This window comes from Chelmon rostratus, chromosome 10 (genome assembly GCF_017976325.1).
Source record: "Chelmon rostratus isolate fCheRos1 chromosome 10, fCheRos1.pri, whole genome shotgun sequence".
Lineage (NCBI taxonomy): Eukaryota > Metazoa > Chordata > Actinopteri > Chaetodontiformes > Chaetodontidae > Chelmon > Chelmon rostratus.
Genome location: NC_055667.1, coordinates 4,872,604 through 4,889,993, shown reverse-complemented (window position 1 = coordinate 4,889,993; position 17,390 = coordinate 4,872,604). Strand labels below are relative to the sequence as shown.

The following is a 17,390-nucleotide window of genomic DNA, read 5'->3' as shown; positions in this document are numbered from 1 at the left end:
TCCCGAGAACTTCCTGAGTCCGACCATCATCTCGTTTTATTCCTGACACAACAACTTTTCGTTTTATGGCGATCTAAAGACAGGAGGCATTTCTGCTTTGCTCACAAAACAGCTCTGAATTTTAACATGGGACTTAATGGGAGAACAGGAGGGCGCTGGCTGCACAAAACGTCTCACTATTTAAATTCAGTAAGTCTCTCGGCTTTTTCGAGGACATCACACGAAAGAGGACAAGTTTGTCTACAAACTGATCCCAAAATTATGCGTGTAGAGTGTAATTTGTGGCCGTAGCGACGAGAAAAAGAGAAGATTTTCAGATCGTTTTTAGACTCTGTGCCACTCTAGCACGCACTCTAGCACGAACATTCCGCGCAATACACACCCATTATAATCTCAAAATTTCCCGCCAAACGATCACTGTCATTGAACAGTGACTGATCAAAAACTATAGGACCAATCAAAATGTGGATGAACACACCAATAGACCAGACTTGGGTCTACATTTTAAAGTTGAAATGAAGTCTCTCGGTGAATGTATGCCTGAGCTACAGATGTTTGAAAAACTCCAATTTCAATCTTGTTTTTTTCGCCCGTCCCATTCATTTCTTATGGGAAATTTATCGCAGTTTTTCGCGTCTTACGACGCGAAAAACTGCGATAAATTTGAGAAAAGTAATAGCACACCGATCCCGAACAATACGCACATTTTGATATATAATTTGCGAGGGTTTTCTCAAAGCTGCGGGGTGAGTTTGAGGACGAAAACTTGGAGGAAGATGAAAAATAATAATAACTAGAAAATTCCCTCTGGGAAATTTTGAAAGGGACACGGGGTGTGTTCGAGCCGACAAAATTATCTACGTTTTAAAGTTTGAATGAAGTCTCTAGGACAAAGTATGGCCGAGCAGCGGACAATTGAAAAAGGCTGAAATTTGAGGAAATTTCCCCATTCATTTCTTATGGGAAATTTATCGCAGTTGTTTGCGTCTTACGTCGGCCTTCGATGGTCATAGCTCGAAAACCGTAAGAGATATCAAAATGTGCCGAGGGTCATTTTGAGCCGACAAAATTATCTACGTTTTAAAGTTTGAATGAAGTCTCTAGGAGAAACTATGGCGAAGCAGCGGACAATTGAAAAAGGCTGCAAATTGAGAAAACGGCAGATATCAGAGGTAGTCAGTCCCTGATTAATGAATTGCTCTCAGCTGTGTTTCTGTGGCTTTCTCCTTGTCTGTCTCTGTTGATCACCTCAGCTGTCTGTGTCTGCTTCTCTCCTCTGCTTCATGTCTCTGTTAACATGAATTAATGAACTGAATCAATAAACATGAATGGAGCTAATGCTAACGGAGCTAACAGAGCTAACACTAATGGAGTGAACAGCTAACAGTGCGAATAGAGCTATCGGCGCTAACGCAACCAGAGCTAACTGTGCTAACAGAGCTAACAGAGCTAACGGCGTTAACAAGGGGGCGGGGGGATGGGGTTTTCATTATGCATTTGTCTGTGTGTGTGTGTTTATGTATCTGTCGTTGTGTGTGACTGCGTATGTGTGTGTCTTCGTCTGTTTCTGTGGCTTTCTCCTTGTCTGTCTCTGTTGATCACCTCAGCTGTCTGTGTCTGCTTCTGTCCTCTGCTTCATGTCTCTGTTAACATGAATTAATGAACTGAATCAATAAGCATGAATGGAGTTAATGCTAACAGAGCTAACAGAGCTAACACTAACGGAGCTAACACTAACGGAGCTAACACTAACGGAGCTAACAGCTAACGGCGCGAATAGAGCTAACGGCGCTAACGCTAACAGAGCTAACTGTGCTAACAGAGCTAACAGAGCTAACGGCGTTAACAAGGGGCGGGGGGATGGGGTTTTCATTATGCATTTGTCTGTGTGTGTGTGTTTATGTATCTGTCGTTGTGTGTGACTGCGTATGTGTGTGTCTTCGTCTGTTTGTGTGTGTGTGTCTGCTTGAACTACACAAGCAGCCAAACCAGCTCCAACATGGAGATGTGTATAGTATATATGTGTCTGAATGTGTGTGTGTGTGTGTGTGTGTGTGTGTGTGCCTGTGTAACTTCTGCATTTGTGTGACTACTGTCTCAACCTCTTTGGCAAAGAGCTTTGTGAAGCTGAGTTTAACTGCTTGTTGGACAGAGATTATTTTCAAACAATGCCCTTGTTTTGACTGAGCTCGTTAAGATAATCACTCTCAGGCTTGTTGTCCTGCAGATGTGTGTGCGTGGGTTCTTGACCGGTGTGTGTGTAAATGACAGTTGCAACTGTTAAACTCTTCCCTTGAAAAGCGTCTTTTTCGCTGTCGGTTTCTTCCGAACAACTTGCGATTGTGTCAAAACCGTAGCTGCTATCAAAAAACCGATTACATTGTGAGATGCGGACAAGTCTGGGCCAGATGTACGTGTGTTTTATGTCCAGATATTCTTTAGAAAAATGACAAAATGGTCGACTTAAAAAGACTCTGCGACTCAGAGAACAGGAGTTTGTATTGTATGCAGTGAGATTTGGGTTCGGCGAACCTCCTGAACTAAATCCTCTGGTGAGAGAACCGTACCTCGTATCAGAGTGTACTATAGATCATCGGACTCCCGAGAACTTCCTGAGTCCGGCCATCTCCTCGTTTTATTCCTGACACAACAACTTTTCGTTTTATGGCGATCTAAAGACAGGAGGCATTTCTGCTTTGCTCACAAAACAGCTCTGAATTTTAACATGGGACTTAATGGGAGAACAGGAGGGCGCTGGCTGCACAAAACGTCTCACTATTTAAATTCAGTAAGTCTCTCGGCTTTTTCGAGGACATCACACGAAAGAGGACAAGTTTGTCTACAAAATGAGCCCAAAATTATGCGTGTAGAGTGTAATTTGTGGCCGTAGCGACGAGAAAAAGAGAAGATTTTCAGATCGTTTTTAGACTCTGTGCCACTCTAGCACGCACTCTAGCACGAACATTCCGCGCAATACACACCCATTATAATCTCAAAATTTCCCGCCAAACGATCACTGTCATTGAACAGTGACTGATCAAAAACTATAGGACCAATCAAAATGTGGATGAACACACCAATAGACCAGACTTGGGTCTACATTTTAAAGTTGAAATGAAGTCTCTCGGTGAATGTATGCCTGAGCTACAGATGTTTGAAAAACTCCAATTTCAATCTTGTTTTTTTCACCGGTCCCATTCATTTCTTATGGGAAATTTATCGCAGTTTTTCGCGTCTTACGACGCGAAAAACTGCGATAAATTTGAGAAAAGTAATAGCACACCGATCCCGAACAATACGCACGTTTTGATATATAATTTGCGAGGGTTTTCTCAAAGCTGCGGGGCGAGTTTGAGGACGAAAACTTGGAGGAAGATGAAAAATAATAATAATAAGAAGAAGAAGAAACGCGCGGGATAGTAATAAGTGACTCGGGGCTACGCCCCGAGTCACTGGCTCCTGCAGCTATGAAATAGCTGTAGGAGCCAGTGACTCGGGACGTTGCCCCGTGTCCCTAATAATAAGAAGAAGAAGAAGAAGAAACGCGCGGGATAGTAATAAGTGACTCGGGGCTACGCCCCGAGTCACTGGCTCCTGCAGCAGAGCTGCAGGAGCCAGTGCCTCGGAGCGTGCCCCGTGTCCCTAAATACAAGTTGAGCTAAATGTTAAGAAAAACAAAAAATTCTAACATTTAGACTACAATGACTGTGTTCACGATTAAAAATACCAGTATGACACCCTTCAATGGACTTGTGCTCTGTCTGAATACACGGCTACAACCACTTCAACATACAATAAATACACACTGGACACCAACCAGTTCCTCTGTGAGTCATTGATACTGTCAAAAGAAGAGACCATTTTCAATTAAAGGACATAAATTCTAGTGAAATATAATCCTGATTGGACCATAACAGCAGAAATGTTATGCTATTTTTTTGTTTTTTTAGTAATTCAGTACAATGCTGTATAAAAAGTGGGGCAGAAGTAGTCTCGCTGATTATAGACAACACTAAAAGTACATAAAACAGCCACTCAATTACGTAGTAGTTCTGTCAACAAAAATGGAAATTTGAACATTACAGTTTCATGACAATTGGGTACACTCCATCTGCAGAGGAAGACCATGCGATATGGCTGAAAGCTCCTCAGCTATGCAGTTATATAATCAGTGGTACTTATTAAATACCTCTTACCCTTACAAAGTGTGCTTGTACAACTGGAAGACATTTATTCTCTCCAGTATTTTACGTGATTCGCCCTCCAATTCTCTGAATTTGTTTAGTTACCTGAAGTGACCACCAGGTGGGGCAATGAGCACGTGCATCTGCTTGGACAGTTACCTCCTGGCTGTCAGGCACTCACAATTAAAAGTTTCAGGGCTGGCAAAACTGTAATTGTCAATTAACTCTGATTAGAGGAATAATACAGCTGGCTCAAAGCTATCTATGTCACAGCACCGTTTATTTTATACTCGACCAGTACAGTTCCCATTAAATATCAGTTCTCATTTGGTTGGCTGGAAGCTTAGTACTACAGACACAAGGGATATTCTATAGTGACATTTTGGACCTCAGTTAGTACTTAAAGAAACACTAATTTCAATGACCCATAATTCTAAACCCCGCATTGCAAATGTCTCTCTTGGTAGATTAAAAATAGAATCATGCGCCGTTAAATTTGAATACACGCTGGCCCTCTGGGAATTATGAGAGAGTCACATCTGAAAATAGACAGTGTCTATAACTAGGCGTAATTGCACTAACATTACACATTTCCATAGAGTTGAGTGCTCGTACGCCTCGTGCCCGCGCAGGTGTGGCTCTCCGGCTCGTGCCCGCCACCCCCCCCCCAGCTACAAACTACAAACCCTGGCGGCGCGCTCCCGCGAATTAATTCATTGTATCAGATTGAGGCTGGAGGAAGCAGCGGGCGACTCCACTGGTCGGCAAAGCGACTCTACGCCGGGAAACACTGAAAAATCCGACTGCTAGCGACATAAACTGCAGGTAAACTAATTTCTGAAACACCAGGCCGTTATTAACCGCTACTTCTCTTGTACTGTTGAGTTTAAAAGCGGACAGGAATATTTTAAAAGTTGTGCGGAGCTTTAAGAGGCCGTGGTATCAAAGCTAAAAGCCAGCGAGGGTTGCTAACGGTAGCTAGCTTTTCCTCTAACGGACCTCAGTTTCAACGCCGCTTCCGCCGTTGTTACACAGTTGAGCTGAGGCGAAAACTGGGCTGTATTCTGGGTGTTGGAAGTCTTGTGACCGAAACATATTGGTGAGCCTCTACCCAGGGCTGTTGGTAAAGTACGAAAACTTAAGTGATGCTTATAAACTGAACCGTATAGACTGGCCTAGATTGGCGATCCAGCCAAACAATGAGGCTTTTTTTCTGACTTGCCTCGGCTGACCAGGCGGCTTCCCAACGGCTCAGCCTCACTTCTTGAAAGGCTGTTAGTGGCGGTCAAATGTTAGATGTTAATTTTCCGATAGCCTGATCACACTACAAAGACCAGAGGAACCATCGATGTTCTCTTGTCACACCTAAACCGTATTTTATTTTACATGTCAGTCTCACCAGGGCACACAGTCTGTACTTGTGGCAAGGTGATTTCAAGTTTTGCTCTTTTCTAATACGAGGTTTTTGTTGTGCACGATGTCATGCTCGTCTATGAGAAGTCATGTGTATGATATGTGTAGGTCTTGCTTGGTGTTTAGTTTGGATTGGGGCCACCCACCCATTCTTCCACTGCGGACACACTAGCCATCTGTTGCCTCTGTGATGACGCCATCTTTCTGGTGACCCACCCTGTGGCCAGCTGGTTTAAAAACAATGTTTGACTGAACACTGGGAGCTTTCACGGGCAACACACAACTTTTTCTGTGCGTTGGCTACGCTGGCCAGTAGACCACACTAAAGCATGAGGGAAAAAAACAACTTTGACCACCAAGGTGTGCATGATGCTGTAAAAATGATGTATCATGGTATTTTTATTAACCACAATTATTGACGGTGTGACAACAATAATCTGCACGAGTTTTTAATGCAATATTAAATCAGAACTCGAGACATGTGATATTGTCCTGGGGGAGGGGGGGCAGTGATGTATTCGATTGTCAAGATAGCAGACACATGTCTTGTTCATTTCACCCTGACTAACATTAAAGATGTGTTTATTTACGTGTGTAAGGAAGGGAAACACATTTTTCAAGACATGCAGCGATGAGTAAAACCCCAGACAGTACCTAATTTGGAGCACAGTGTCATGATATGGCATCCAAATCTCAATCAAGGCAAGAACTTCATGCACACGGATTTAGGGCTCAGTGGTTATTTTTTATATATACTTATTTTGTTCTCCTTACCAATTTAGAAAAGCCTCTGTAATAGCATTTAATCCACCAGAAGATACCATTGCTCCTTTTGCAGCACCTGCAGCAGGGGGGAGGGGGTGAGGCAGGTCTTACACACCGACACCCTTGAAGCTGTTTACTAAAACCATATCCTCTCCTCCGCTGTAATGGCGGAAGATTAGGTGGTTGACTGATCAAATTCATTAAATGATGAGTTGATCAATTAGGTCAAAACAAGTCTACTGATTGTGACAAGCTTCTTCCCACTGCATGCATTCTGTATGTGCGTCACTTAGATGACAAAGACAAGCTTAAGACCTTGTCTGGTTGGTGATAATTACTCTGGTGGTTTGAATGAGGGGTCTGAAGGTTGTTTCAGCTAGCAACGCAGTCGTTTTTGTTTGTTTTCTTTAATTCAAGTTTCCTGACATGCATGCATATTGTAGCTGCCATCTTCAACGTGTAGGTTAGACAGATTGTTGCAATAAGCCAGCAGCCCTATCAGAGTGCACAGATCACCAACCCGTGTCCACAAGGGAGATATTTTCCGCAGTGTAATTTTTTTTCTTAATGCGTGTGCCGCACAAGGTGGTAAAAATAATCATTTTCTGTACCTTTCACAATGGTGGAATAATTCAAAATTTCATCGCCCACAGAAATGCATGTCAGGTGTCAGGAGAAAAAAACACCTGCCAAGTTCCTGTCAGAAACTGAAATATTCATCAGCCGACAGTCAAGTCAGCCATCATTAAGCTGGGGCTAATTCTCAACGCTCAGGGCTGCGTGGCCTATTTCCTTTTAGATGCAACTGTCGCCTGTGTGGGGTTTTCTAAAGGACAGGCTGATGAATCATCGAGCGCACTGTAACTATTTCAATAACTCAGTTATGGCTGTGTCATACAAGGAAACAATGCAGCACGAGTAGTTTCATTTAACACTTTACTGGTCAACGAAAACACCTCAGAACGGTTTTGTGTTTGATGGGGTGGACACGTAAGTGGGTTTGATTGGCAGGCTTGCTGTCAAAAGTACTGGCATTGTTTGAAATTGATTGGTTGACCGTTTACAGGATAAAATTGGAGAGTAGATTAAAGGACAAGACAAGATCAAACATTTTGTTTAAATAAATGTGTAGTTCATTCATTTAAGTAGTAAAGGAGAGTTTGAGGAGCTGCTTTGTCAAACAAGAGCATCCGTTTTTGTTTTGTTTTTTTCAAAGGAAGCGCAATCGGTGTTTGCTCAGTGTGTGTGTTGAACATGAATCACATATTCCTGTTGGAAAAGTCAGTTGTAGAAGTGACTCACAAAATTTGACAAAAAGGCTTATCCCTGCTGCCAGCTGTCATCCTTTTTATTTTCATTGACGGTATTTATCACAGGAGTGTTCCCTGCTCTCCCTGCACCTATGCTCTGTTAATTTGATCCCGTTGGCGTTATCTCCGTCTCTCTCGCCTTAGTTGTTGTTTGTCTCTTAATTTCATCTCATGTCTCTTGGCTAAAATGTGGGTGGTGGGAGATTTGCACATGTAGCATGGTCCTTATTACCTACTGTACCAAGATTATAACTGATCAGTGGAGCAACATGGCTCGCACAGCCAACCCTTTCTTTCCTTGGTGAACATTTTAAACCTATGAACCAAAAGGCGACAGCTTGAACATCAGCCATAATGTGCTTATTATTCACAGGCAGTAGTTGGTGTTACATCATTCCCATCACTTCACACATGTACCACTTCCAATGCTTGACAAGTCGTAGATTTTTGTGCTGGCTGGCATGCGTGGTTTATGGTAACATATCATTCTGTTTGTTGGTGTCATGTAGATAGAGCTCAAAATTTTGAGTGAGCTTTCATTGGAATATACCCGGGTTTTAGAAGAGGAGCAAGAGAGACCAAACTGGTCGTGGTCACTCACATTTTTTATCAAAAACCAGCTGAAAACATTTTATTCCCGTCTTTTTGCATTGCATCCTATTCAGCCATTGTTTAAAGATGGCAGACTCTCCCTTGCCTCTGATAGACCAGAAGCTTGCCAATGTGAGCATCACTAAGCCAGTAATTTGCATATTCCACTCATATTGGAGAGGTATAGGACTGGGTGATCTGGTCAAAAAAGGAAATCTGTTTTTTCCCAGCTTGGGGACTATGCACAAACAGTTTTTACAAGGGCTTGTCTGAAAGCCCATTTAAAGCAATAAGACAAAAGAAAACGTTCCAGTAATGTGCATCATTTGTGGCATGAATGCTATAGTTGTTTTGTTTCCTGCGTTTTTCTTTTTTTTTTTTGCAAACTGCAGGAAATCTACAGTATGATTGAAATACTATATTTTGTAGGACTTCATGTGCAAGACAGTTGAGCAACAACAATAACAGACCTTCTACACTCGCAAGGCTGTCATTGTTACGCACATTCAAAAAATATAGGTTACCCCTGCTAAAAAGTGCCCTTGGTTTCTGTGATTGATCAAATATTTAAAAAAAACCACAGCCTCTAACACCGCTGATCATGTTGAAGAAGGTATTTGTCGGCACTGTGTTCCCATTGTTGATGTAATCGTTGTATAGTTTTGTTGTAATATCACTTTTCTTTGGAATTGAATCAATGACTTTTCTTGCTTCACATGTTGCTACACATTTCCTGGACACAGGAGTTGGTTGTAGTCTGTTTGCTACTCAAGCAATGAGTCAGCCAGAGTTGATCCTGGCTCAGTTTGTTCAGTCCAAAATTACGGACCTATTGCCTGTTGACCACTTCGCCGATCATTATTTTACAACCATTACATTTGCATTGGAGTATGTGGTGTGTTTCCGCTGTTGTGTGTTTCCGTGCTCCTTTGAAATGCGATCAGACACAACAGACTGCTGCTAATGGAGATTTTCCTGTTGTGTTGCCTTTTTTTTTTGACACATATTGTGTCCCTCTTGTTGTGTTGTGTCTTGATCGCCACTGTTAAGTGTTTTCCTGCCTCTTTTTTTAGAATGAAAACGTTTTTACGTGCTTACTTGAGAATTTCTAGTTTGGTACGGGCATTGATACCTGGATTTGTATTATTATCTGCTTTGAGACTCCTGGCTGTTAAGCCGCTCTAAAGGAACAATTGATGCCTATAGTAACTTGCTTATAGGCGGCTAGGCATTATGTGTTGAAAGGAGGGCACATTATCATTTACCCATTTCAGCTGTTGTTTAACTGTTTCAAACATTGACCATACACCCACCTCTAGGCTACAACTGCCCCCATTTTTGTCTTTTCCCTTTTCCTCAAATCATGGAGGGAGTGGTCTAATCTTTTTTGACACAGCTGTCCTACTTACAGTATTCATCTACCATTTATAGGATGCTTGCAGCACCTCACAGTGCTTTGGTGCATTTCAGGGTCAGAAAGTAACAAGGCTTGGGGTAGAAAAGGGCTTTGAAATTGAAAGTCGATTTTATTAGGGAGCAATAACAGACAAGAACCATTAGAGTACTTTTGTCTGTATTTTAATTGGCTCACACTTTCAGTATGAATATAGATGTGTGCCCAGTGGGTCACAGCAAGTGTCTTGTATGGGAACATGAACACAATGTGCTGTCTTTTAGTAAAATGCTGACTTTTCATCAGAAAAGAACTGAATATGAAAAAATGTAAAAAAAAAAATGTAGGCAGCACACAGTTTACAGTATCTGAAAAATGCCGCAGAGATGGACTGTTTGGGGCCAGAGACCTTCATGTTATTCAAGGCCCATGCAAGATTTAAGCAAATTCTAGCAATTTTTTACATCATAATTACAACAATCAAATTATTTCATAGTTCAGTAAAACAGATCCCCAATATAACCCAAAGGGGCACAGGTAATTGAACCTCTAACTGGGACTGTGGTCGCACCATGTTACAGCCCCACAAATGCTGCAGATCAAAACTGCAGCTCAGCTGATGGAGTCTGGTAGAACATGTGAGGTGTCAGGGAGTTTGTTCTCCACCGCACCCCCGGCTAACTCACTGTGATGGAGATAGCAGGGTAGAGGAACGTGATTGACACTGCGCAGTGCTGCACCTTCTCAGATCAAGGAGGAAATAACCCGTTTGGGCTATGATTTATTACCACCGCTATGTGAGGGCCTGCTGTCCTTGTGCAGTTAGTAAGTACGCAGTACTTGTACTGTGTTGTTGTCAAGTTGTGTCTCTGCGGCACTGCCACCATGACAAATGAGGTGCGTTTGATGTGTGCTTGGTGAATAAAGTGACTGTGCCCCTATTTCCACACCCAACAACTAGAGCCATTTGGACACAGTTCCTGTTCCTGTATGAAGGGAAATTGCTGTTTTCCTGTTCTGTGTTTTGATCGTTCTCTTGTTGGTAAAATGTGACAATAATTCTGGTTGTTTTCAATACTTTCTGCACCAGGGAGAATTAAGTGATTACAAAGCATCTGGGATCAGTTCAGTAGAAAATCCACATTTACACCTAGTTCCTGTGTTTGTTACTTTTTGTAAAATGTCATTACCTAATGTGGAGTGATCCAGGCTCCTCTCAGCCAATCACATGAGACTACATGACACTCACTTGCCCCAACTTCCCCTTACTTAGTTGGGCAAGTTTGTTCTTACACAGCGACACTGACATGACTGTTGGGCTCTTTACTGTCATGAATTACTGGAACCGTGGCTAAACTTTACTTCCTGGTGTACCTCACATCTTGTTGTGCTGTGCCGTAATGACACCTTTATGTGGTCACCTGAATGTTGTGTAACAGGAATCTGCAGTGAAGGGACAGTCTTAACACAGCACACTCTCGCCATAGCACCCGACTCATTTCTTATCCTGATGTTGACATACTTAATCATCATAAATCATAACCAGATAATTGATCATTTGTTAACATCATATGTTATTATATAACATATGATGTTACAGGGCAACAGTTCTGCCTCTTACACAGTATGCAGGATAACACATGAAGAGTCTTTCTTTGTCTGATGATTATTTACTTTTATTTTATTGTCACCCAGTGTTGGTTTTTGATCAATTTCACATACAGTCTGGTTTGGAGGTGCTATTTTGTGTCAGACTAACTGTATCTGTCACTCCCATCAGTCAGTCTTGAATTTAATGTGCAGCTATCCTGCAGGATGTTTGTGATTTCAGGTTTCCATTCACACATATCCACATATCCTGTCCTCAGCCATTTTGGCTAGTAAGCCCCCACATATGAAGTGATGTCTGCCTTTGTTGGGCCACTTGTGCAGTTATTGAATAAGCCTCAAGGTTTGCACAGCTTCTTTATTTCAAGGAAAGGACATAAATCACAAGTATGAAGACCATTACGTTTCTGTCTTGGAAATGTTTTTTCATATTCCATTAATCATCTCACAGTCCCCTGAGAACCTGTGAACCTTGGGTTGATTTTTTTTCCAGCTATGTGGTTAAACGTGTCAAGTATAGTGTTGCATGATGCACCAGCACCATGCTACATCACTCACCACATACTCTTGCTTTGACAACAGAAATGTCACACGTCATTTTCATTTTTCCTTTTGTCATGCTTAAAAAGGATAGACAAATTTTGTTTGTACACATAGTTTGTTGTGTGTCTCCCCCAGCAACCACAAATATGGGTGACTTTGCATAGTCAAACGCTCTGCTGCGTCAGCTGCACTTCTGATTTTCATAAACTCTACCTCCTCCTCCTCCGTGTCTTCCTGCAGGGATGGCAGCCATCCGTAAGAAGCTGGTGATAGTGGGGGATGGAGCTTGTGGAAAGACCTGCCTTTTGATTGTCTTCAGCAAGGACCAGTTCCCTGAGGTCTACGTCCCCACCGTGTTCGAGAACTACGTTGCTGACATAGAGGTGGATGGCAAACAGGTGAGACAGTTGCAGTGATTCTGTGTCACTACTTTCCATCTTCCCTGTTAAATGTTATATCAGAGCAGTGCCTCTGGGTAGATGGACTGATCCAAAGCTGAGTCACATTCAGAGCTGTTTTGCTTGGTGAACAAATGCCATTTAATGACTCTAAGCTATTGTAAATAAATAATCAAACATCCACAGAGATTTTGCACCTTTTCCTGACACTCCTGAGTAATATACTTGGGTGTCCTCACTGTCACAACACATCCCTCCCTCTTTTAGTCTCAGCAATGGTTCTTGTTCTGCTATCAGGGCTGATTTTGTTCCCTGGTTTCTTAATCATGCTCAGTGCTTCAATTCTACCTTCAAGGCCAAGTGAGCAAGTGTTGGTAAAACTGTACTGTTCTATTTTCACGGCTTCCCTCACATTGCAGCAGTCATCTGCTAAGTCTGATCTTTTTCTGCAGATTGCTTTGCTTTGTTTGAGCTTAGTCACAGACTGGCTGGTTTCTGTCTTCTTTTAGGTGTGTGTGAGTCTGTTTTATCCTAAATACAGTCAGTTGCTATGCTAACTTAACTCACTCTGACCAAGGTTCTGGTTATCTATTTGATTTTATAACATACACATCCTATATAGATACAGAAGGACACTGATGGTACTGTTAAATATCCACAGTAACTCAGACATTACAAGGATATCTTCTTCTACAGTTAGGCTCCTCGTGACTTCCAGGTTTATGATTTACTATAAGCGTGCCCCTCTGGATAACTGCAGCACCCAGCCCAACTCATCAGTCATAAACCCTCACAACCTCATTCTCGGTTAATTGGATTCTGGGACACTGAGTCTTTATTGACTTTTTTGATTTCCAGCCCTCTGTGCTGCAGAGAAAGACTCAGGCTACTTCTTGTCAGGTGTCATTGCTTTTCTAAATGTCTTGATCTGGTTTCCTTTCCCTATTTAGCTTTGCAGTCTGCTCTGAGAGGTTTTTATGTGTCACTGTCACATTTTGTGCAGGGCTTAAGTGCAGTGTGCCAGAGTATTTATTAGAGATGAACATGTTGCTAATTTAACACTAGAAAAAAGGTCACAGGGGTTTCAGTTTCACCAGCAGTCAGATACTGGCAATAAAGAATACTGACGATTTTTTTTAGCTAATTGTCAGCTGGTAATACAATTGTTCACCTATGCACTGATGCCACTCTGTATTTATTGGATGAGTTTAAAAATGGCCCAATCAGTCTGATGACGTCAGCTCCTCTATGTATGAATGAAGGGAACCTGTTAATTTGAGGTTTCCCTGGTCAAAAGCGGCCATGGTCTAGTTTACGGTCTCACTTTAACCATGTCTTCATTCAAACTTTATAGAAAATGATATATCTAAATAATTAAATATTACCACTTTAAGGTTGCCAAGATCTTACATGTTTTTTTAGCGTTAGAGATACTACACCTAAAATGAATTCTTTCCACCTTTTGTACACAGAAATATTTTCTTATTATGATGCAATAATTTCTGTGGAGGAACTACAAAATAAATCTGTCCTTTTTATAGTTCCAGGTCAGGATCAGGTCTGCTGCTGTCCTTGTTTATTATCTCATTTATTTCCTGGCTTCAACGTGAGAGTTGTGTTGATGAGAATGGACACGCTGTATTAACTTCTCTGTCTCTCTCCCCCTCCCTACCCACAATACATTTGTGTGTCAGGTGGAGTTGGCTCTCTGGGACACTGCAGGTCAGGAGGACTATGACAGGCTCAGACCACTCTCTTATCCAGACACTGATGTCATCCTCATGTGCTTCTCCATAGACAGCCCTGACAGCTTGGGTGAGTACAAAAAAACATAGACAGACACATTCAAGCATGATATAAACCACATCTCTGCCTTCACTGCCTGTAGGTTGCGTGGTCATCCTGTTGTGGCCTTTAATGCCACTTGTAGAGGAACTGCTGACATTTGCACATTATACACACCAAGACACACTGAGACAAATCATTTGTCATGCAGCCATGCTGTTAAACAACAAGCCCTGCCTTTTCTGCCTCATTATTAACAGCACTTCCCTGCTCATATGGAAATGGCTTTGCATAAAATCAGGTGATAAAAGCTGCAGATAATTAAAGTGCCAAACATGACTTAAACAGGATTAAATGAGAGAGTCACAAATTGTAATAAAACAAAGCCTTGTTGTACTAAAGCTTGTAAAAATGCTCCCACGTGAACATTTTCTGTAAAGACGTCACATTTCTTTTAAAGCCTGTTTTTGCTGACCAAGTTTTTTCAACACTTGATGCACAGTTGAGATATGGAGGCTCGTCTTTGTGGTTTTTTTTTCTTGTCTTCAAAAGCAGATTTATCTTTGCAGGGACTCATATTTTAAATTAAATTACCTTGCAAATGTTAGTCGAATCAAAATGCTGGCATCCTGTGATTCAGCCCTGTTCACTCATTTAAAGATAAGGTTGATTGCTGCACCATCACATAGCTTTTATGCAATGGTTCCATTTTCAGTTTCGGTAGCAAGAAGAAATAGCACCAGCGTTTCCTCTTAATTTGTGGGATTGTTCACTTGGTTATTAGAATTCCCTGTTTTTTTTTTTAAGTGAGACGTATGCAGAGAGAACAAAAAAAAAACATTCCACTATCACAAGTCAAGCAAGAATGAGCTTGGTTCAGTACACATAGCCCTGGAAAATATGCAAATACTGTCACTTTTTCCTTTATTCAGCGGTGGTGGCCTTCCGTTGCTACAAAAGTTTAAATATAGTAAAAATTCACCCCCTATATTATAATGGAATTTTAGTCTGACAAGATAAAAATACTGCAGACATGCACACAGAATAAAATGAAGATCTCTGGCCAGTGATTTCTGATCTGTTCCTTCCTTCTCTGTTCTTTTTCCTTCACAGAAAACATTCCGGAGAAGTGGACCCCAGAGGTCAAACACTTCTGTCCCAACGTTCCCATCATCCTGGTGGGAAACAAGAAAGACCTGCGCAACGATGAGCACACACGCCGAGAGCTGGCCAAGATGAAACAGGTGCCTTCATTCTTCCTCTGCCTCTGATTGCTGTTTAGACATGTCTTTTTTCTCATAGAGATGTCTTAATATTTTGCCTATTCTTCTGAATGAATGAGAGCATGTTGTGACCAGTCACATGTAAACAAGTTTAGTGAGGGACCTGAAGAAATATATTGGTAGACCAGTTATGAGGCATTAAAACATGATGCCAGCCATCTACAATAAACAATAATGTCTGTATGAGGTGTATTTTATGCGTATTACACAATTTATTTATTTCCACAATCTCTGTGTTTGTCAAGACAAAATAGGCAAATGCTTACTCGGTTTGTCATACACACAGATGGGCATTAGATACCACCTCATAGTATTACCATCCAGCATTTCATGCATGCATCTAGGTTTAGAAATACCTTCTCCCACTCAAGTGTATCTGTCCTCTATCAGATAGTTTGTCCTAGACCTGAATATTAAGGGGTCCAGTTAGTTTGTGCCTTAACTCAATGGTTGGTTTTCTCTTTATCTAATAGGAGCCAGTGAAGTCAGAGGAGGGCCGGGAGATGGCTGGCCGGATTGCAGCTTTCGGTTACATGGAGTGCTCCGCTAAGACCAAGGATGGCGTGCGGGAGGTGTTCGAGATGGCCACCAGGGCGGCGCTGCAGGCCCGCCGTAACAAGAAGAACGGTAAATGTGTGCTGCTGTAAAAGGGCTGACATATTTGGACAGTTTTCACCCGGGGCTACCGTACCAGGGGCTAGGGCTCGGGAGGGACGGAGGGATTACTAGATGGGAGAGGGAGGGAGGGGAAGAAAAGAGTGCAGTAAATGACTACCGCTGTAAAATGGCTGTTTGTTGGACTGAATTTACCGTGGGACTTGGATTTGGGAAGCTTTGATGGAGAGGATTGGGTGGGTGGGCGGGTGGGTGGAATGGAGGGATGGGGGAGGAGGGAGCACAGGGAATGACTACCGCTGCAAACCATTGGGCTCTTCACCTGTGGGTTTACCATCAAGGTGGGAAATTTCATCAGCCATATTCGACAAGCCACTTACACTGATAAAGATCATTAGGAGTCCTGGGCCTTTCAAAAATATCAAGCTAACTGCTAAAAATGATACATATGCTGGTGAAGTATGGGCTGTTCCAGTGACTGTTCAGTGTGGACAACAAAAATTGTTTAGTTTGCTGCCTGGATGACTTGACAGGTGGACTGAGACAAACAGACAGCGCGGTAAATGAGTCCCACTGTAAAAGGCACCAGTGGACCATTTATCCCCAGGTGTTCACACCTGGAATTAGGGCGAGGGTGTGGAGTTGGACAGGTGAAGGGATGGGACGGACGATGAACGAAGCGCTGTGTGTGTGGGTGTGACCATGATGAGGCAAAAAACAAGGGCAAAACTTGCAGTTTTCAAAGTTTTGCACATTCAGCTTACTTGTTAGCGCTGTAATTACCTGTGCAGGTTATTTGAACAGCCCCAAAAGTAGGCAGATCACCAGTAAACCTTTAATCAATGCTGCTCTAAATGATGCTTTAAGCAGGTTTGAGGTAGATTAGCTTGTAGTTCAATTCAAGAATAAAAAAAAAGATACTGTAAAAAGGCATTTGGAGAGGTTTGTCCTGAGGGAGTTGTGTTGATGGTGTTAATCAAGTGGTCACGTGCTGTCTGGCGCTCAGGGTCGTACGCGTCGTGTTCTCAGAGAGCCGTGGTGCTGCGTGCTCACGTGTCCCGCTCAGTGCCATTTAGTCCCTCACTGTGGCTAATCCTGTGCTTACAGACTCACAGTGACAGACGGACTGAGCCCTACTCTTCTTGAGATGATCTGTTACAGCCACCTAATCGCAAACGCTCTATTATTTGCAGATGAAACTGCAGCCTGTGCACAGTTTGAATTGGCAGAACACTTGCCCTCGGCGTTGGTTTTAAAGTAAAAGCGCGTCATATGTGATCTGTGATTCGGTGAGGCTCTCATCGCCACCTGTTGCTGCTTAAAGTATTTGGTATCTTGCTGTAGCAGTGTTGTAGAGGGCAGCGTAAAGTTTACTTCCAGTGGAGCTGCAGTGTGATGGCCTCAGTCTCAGGGCTGGACATTAAAACTGACTCACATGCTGGTGAACCTTAACCGAGGACAGTTTGTCTACTTGAGCAGATGATATCAGCTGTCACCTGTTG

At 42.4% G+C, this 17,390-nt stretch overlaps 1 protein-coding gene across 1 annotated transcript; it reads left to right on the top strand.

Moving 5' to 3' along the window:
* Positions 1-4,904: 4,904 nt before the first annotated feature.
* Positions 4,905-16,000, top strand: rhoab (ras homolog gene family, member Ab). Its single transcript, XM_041946734.1, has 5 exons — positions 4,905-5,009; positions 12,048-12,205; positions 13,900-14,020; positions 15,104-15,234; positions 15,747-16,000. The coding sequence occupies exons 2-5, from the start codon at positions 12,050-12,052 to the stop codon at positions 15,918-15,920; spliced, it is 582 nt and encodes a 193-aa protein (XP_041802668.1). The 5' UTR covers positions 4,905-5,009; positions 12,048-12,049; the 3' UTR covers positions 15,921-16,000.
* The last annotated feature ends 1,390 nt before the right edge of the window (positions 16,001-17,390 follow it).

Coding starts and splice junctions, on each gene's coding strand:
- rhoab (XM_041946734.1), top strand. CDS start 12,050: ATGGCAGCCATCCGTAAGAAGCTGGTGATAGTGGGGGATGGAGCTTGT. Junction 14,021..15,103: donor AGACAGCCCTGACAGCTTGG/GTGAGTACAAAA, acceptor TTTCCTTCACAG/AAAACATTCCGGAGAAGTGG. Junction 15,235..15,746: donor AGCTGGCCAAGATGAAACAG/GTGCCTTCATTC, acceptor TTTATCTAATAG/GAGCCAGTGAAGTCAGAGGA.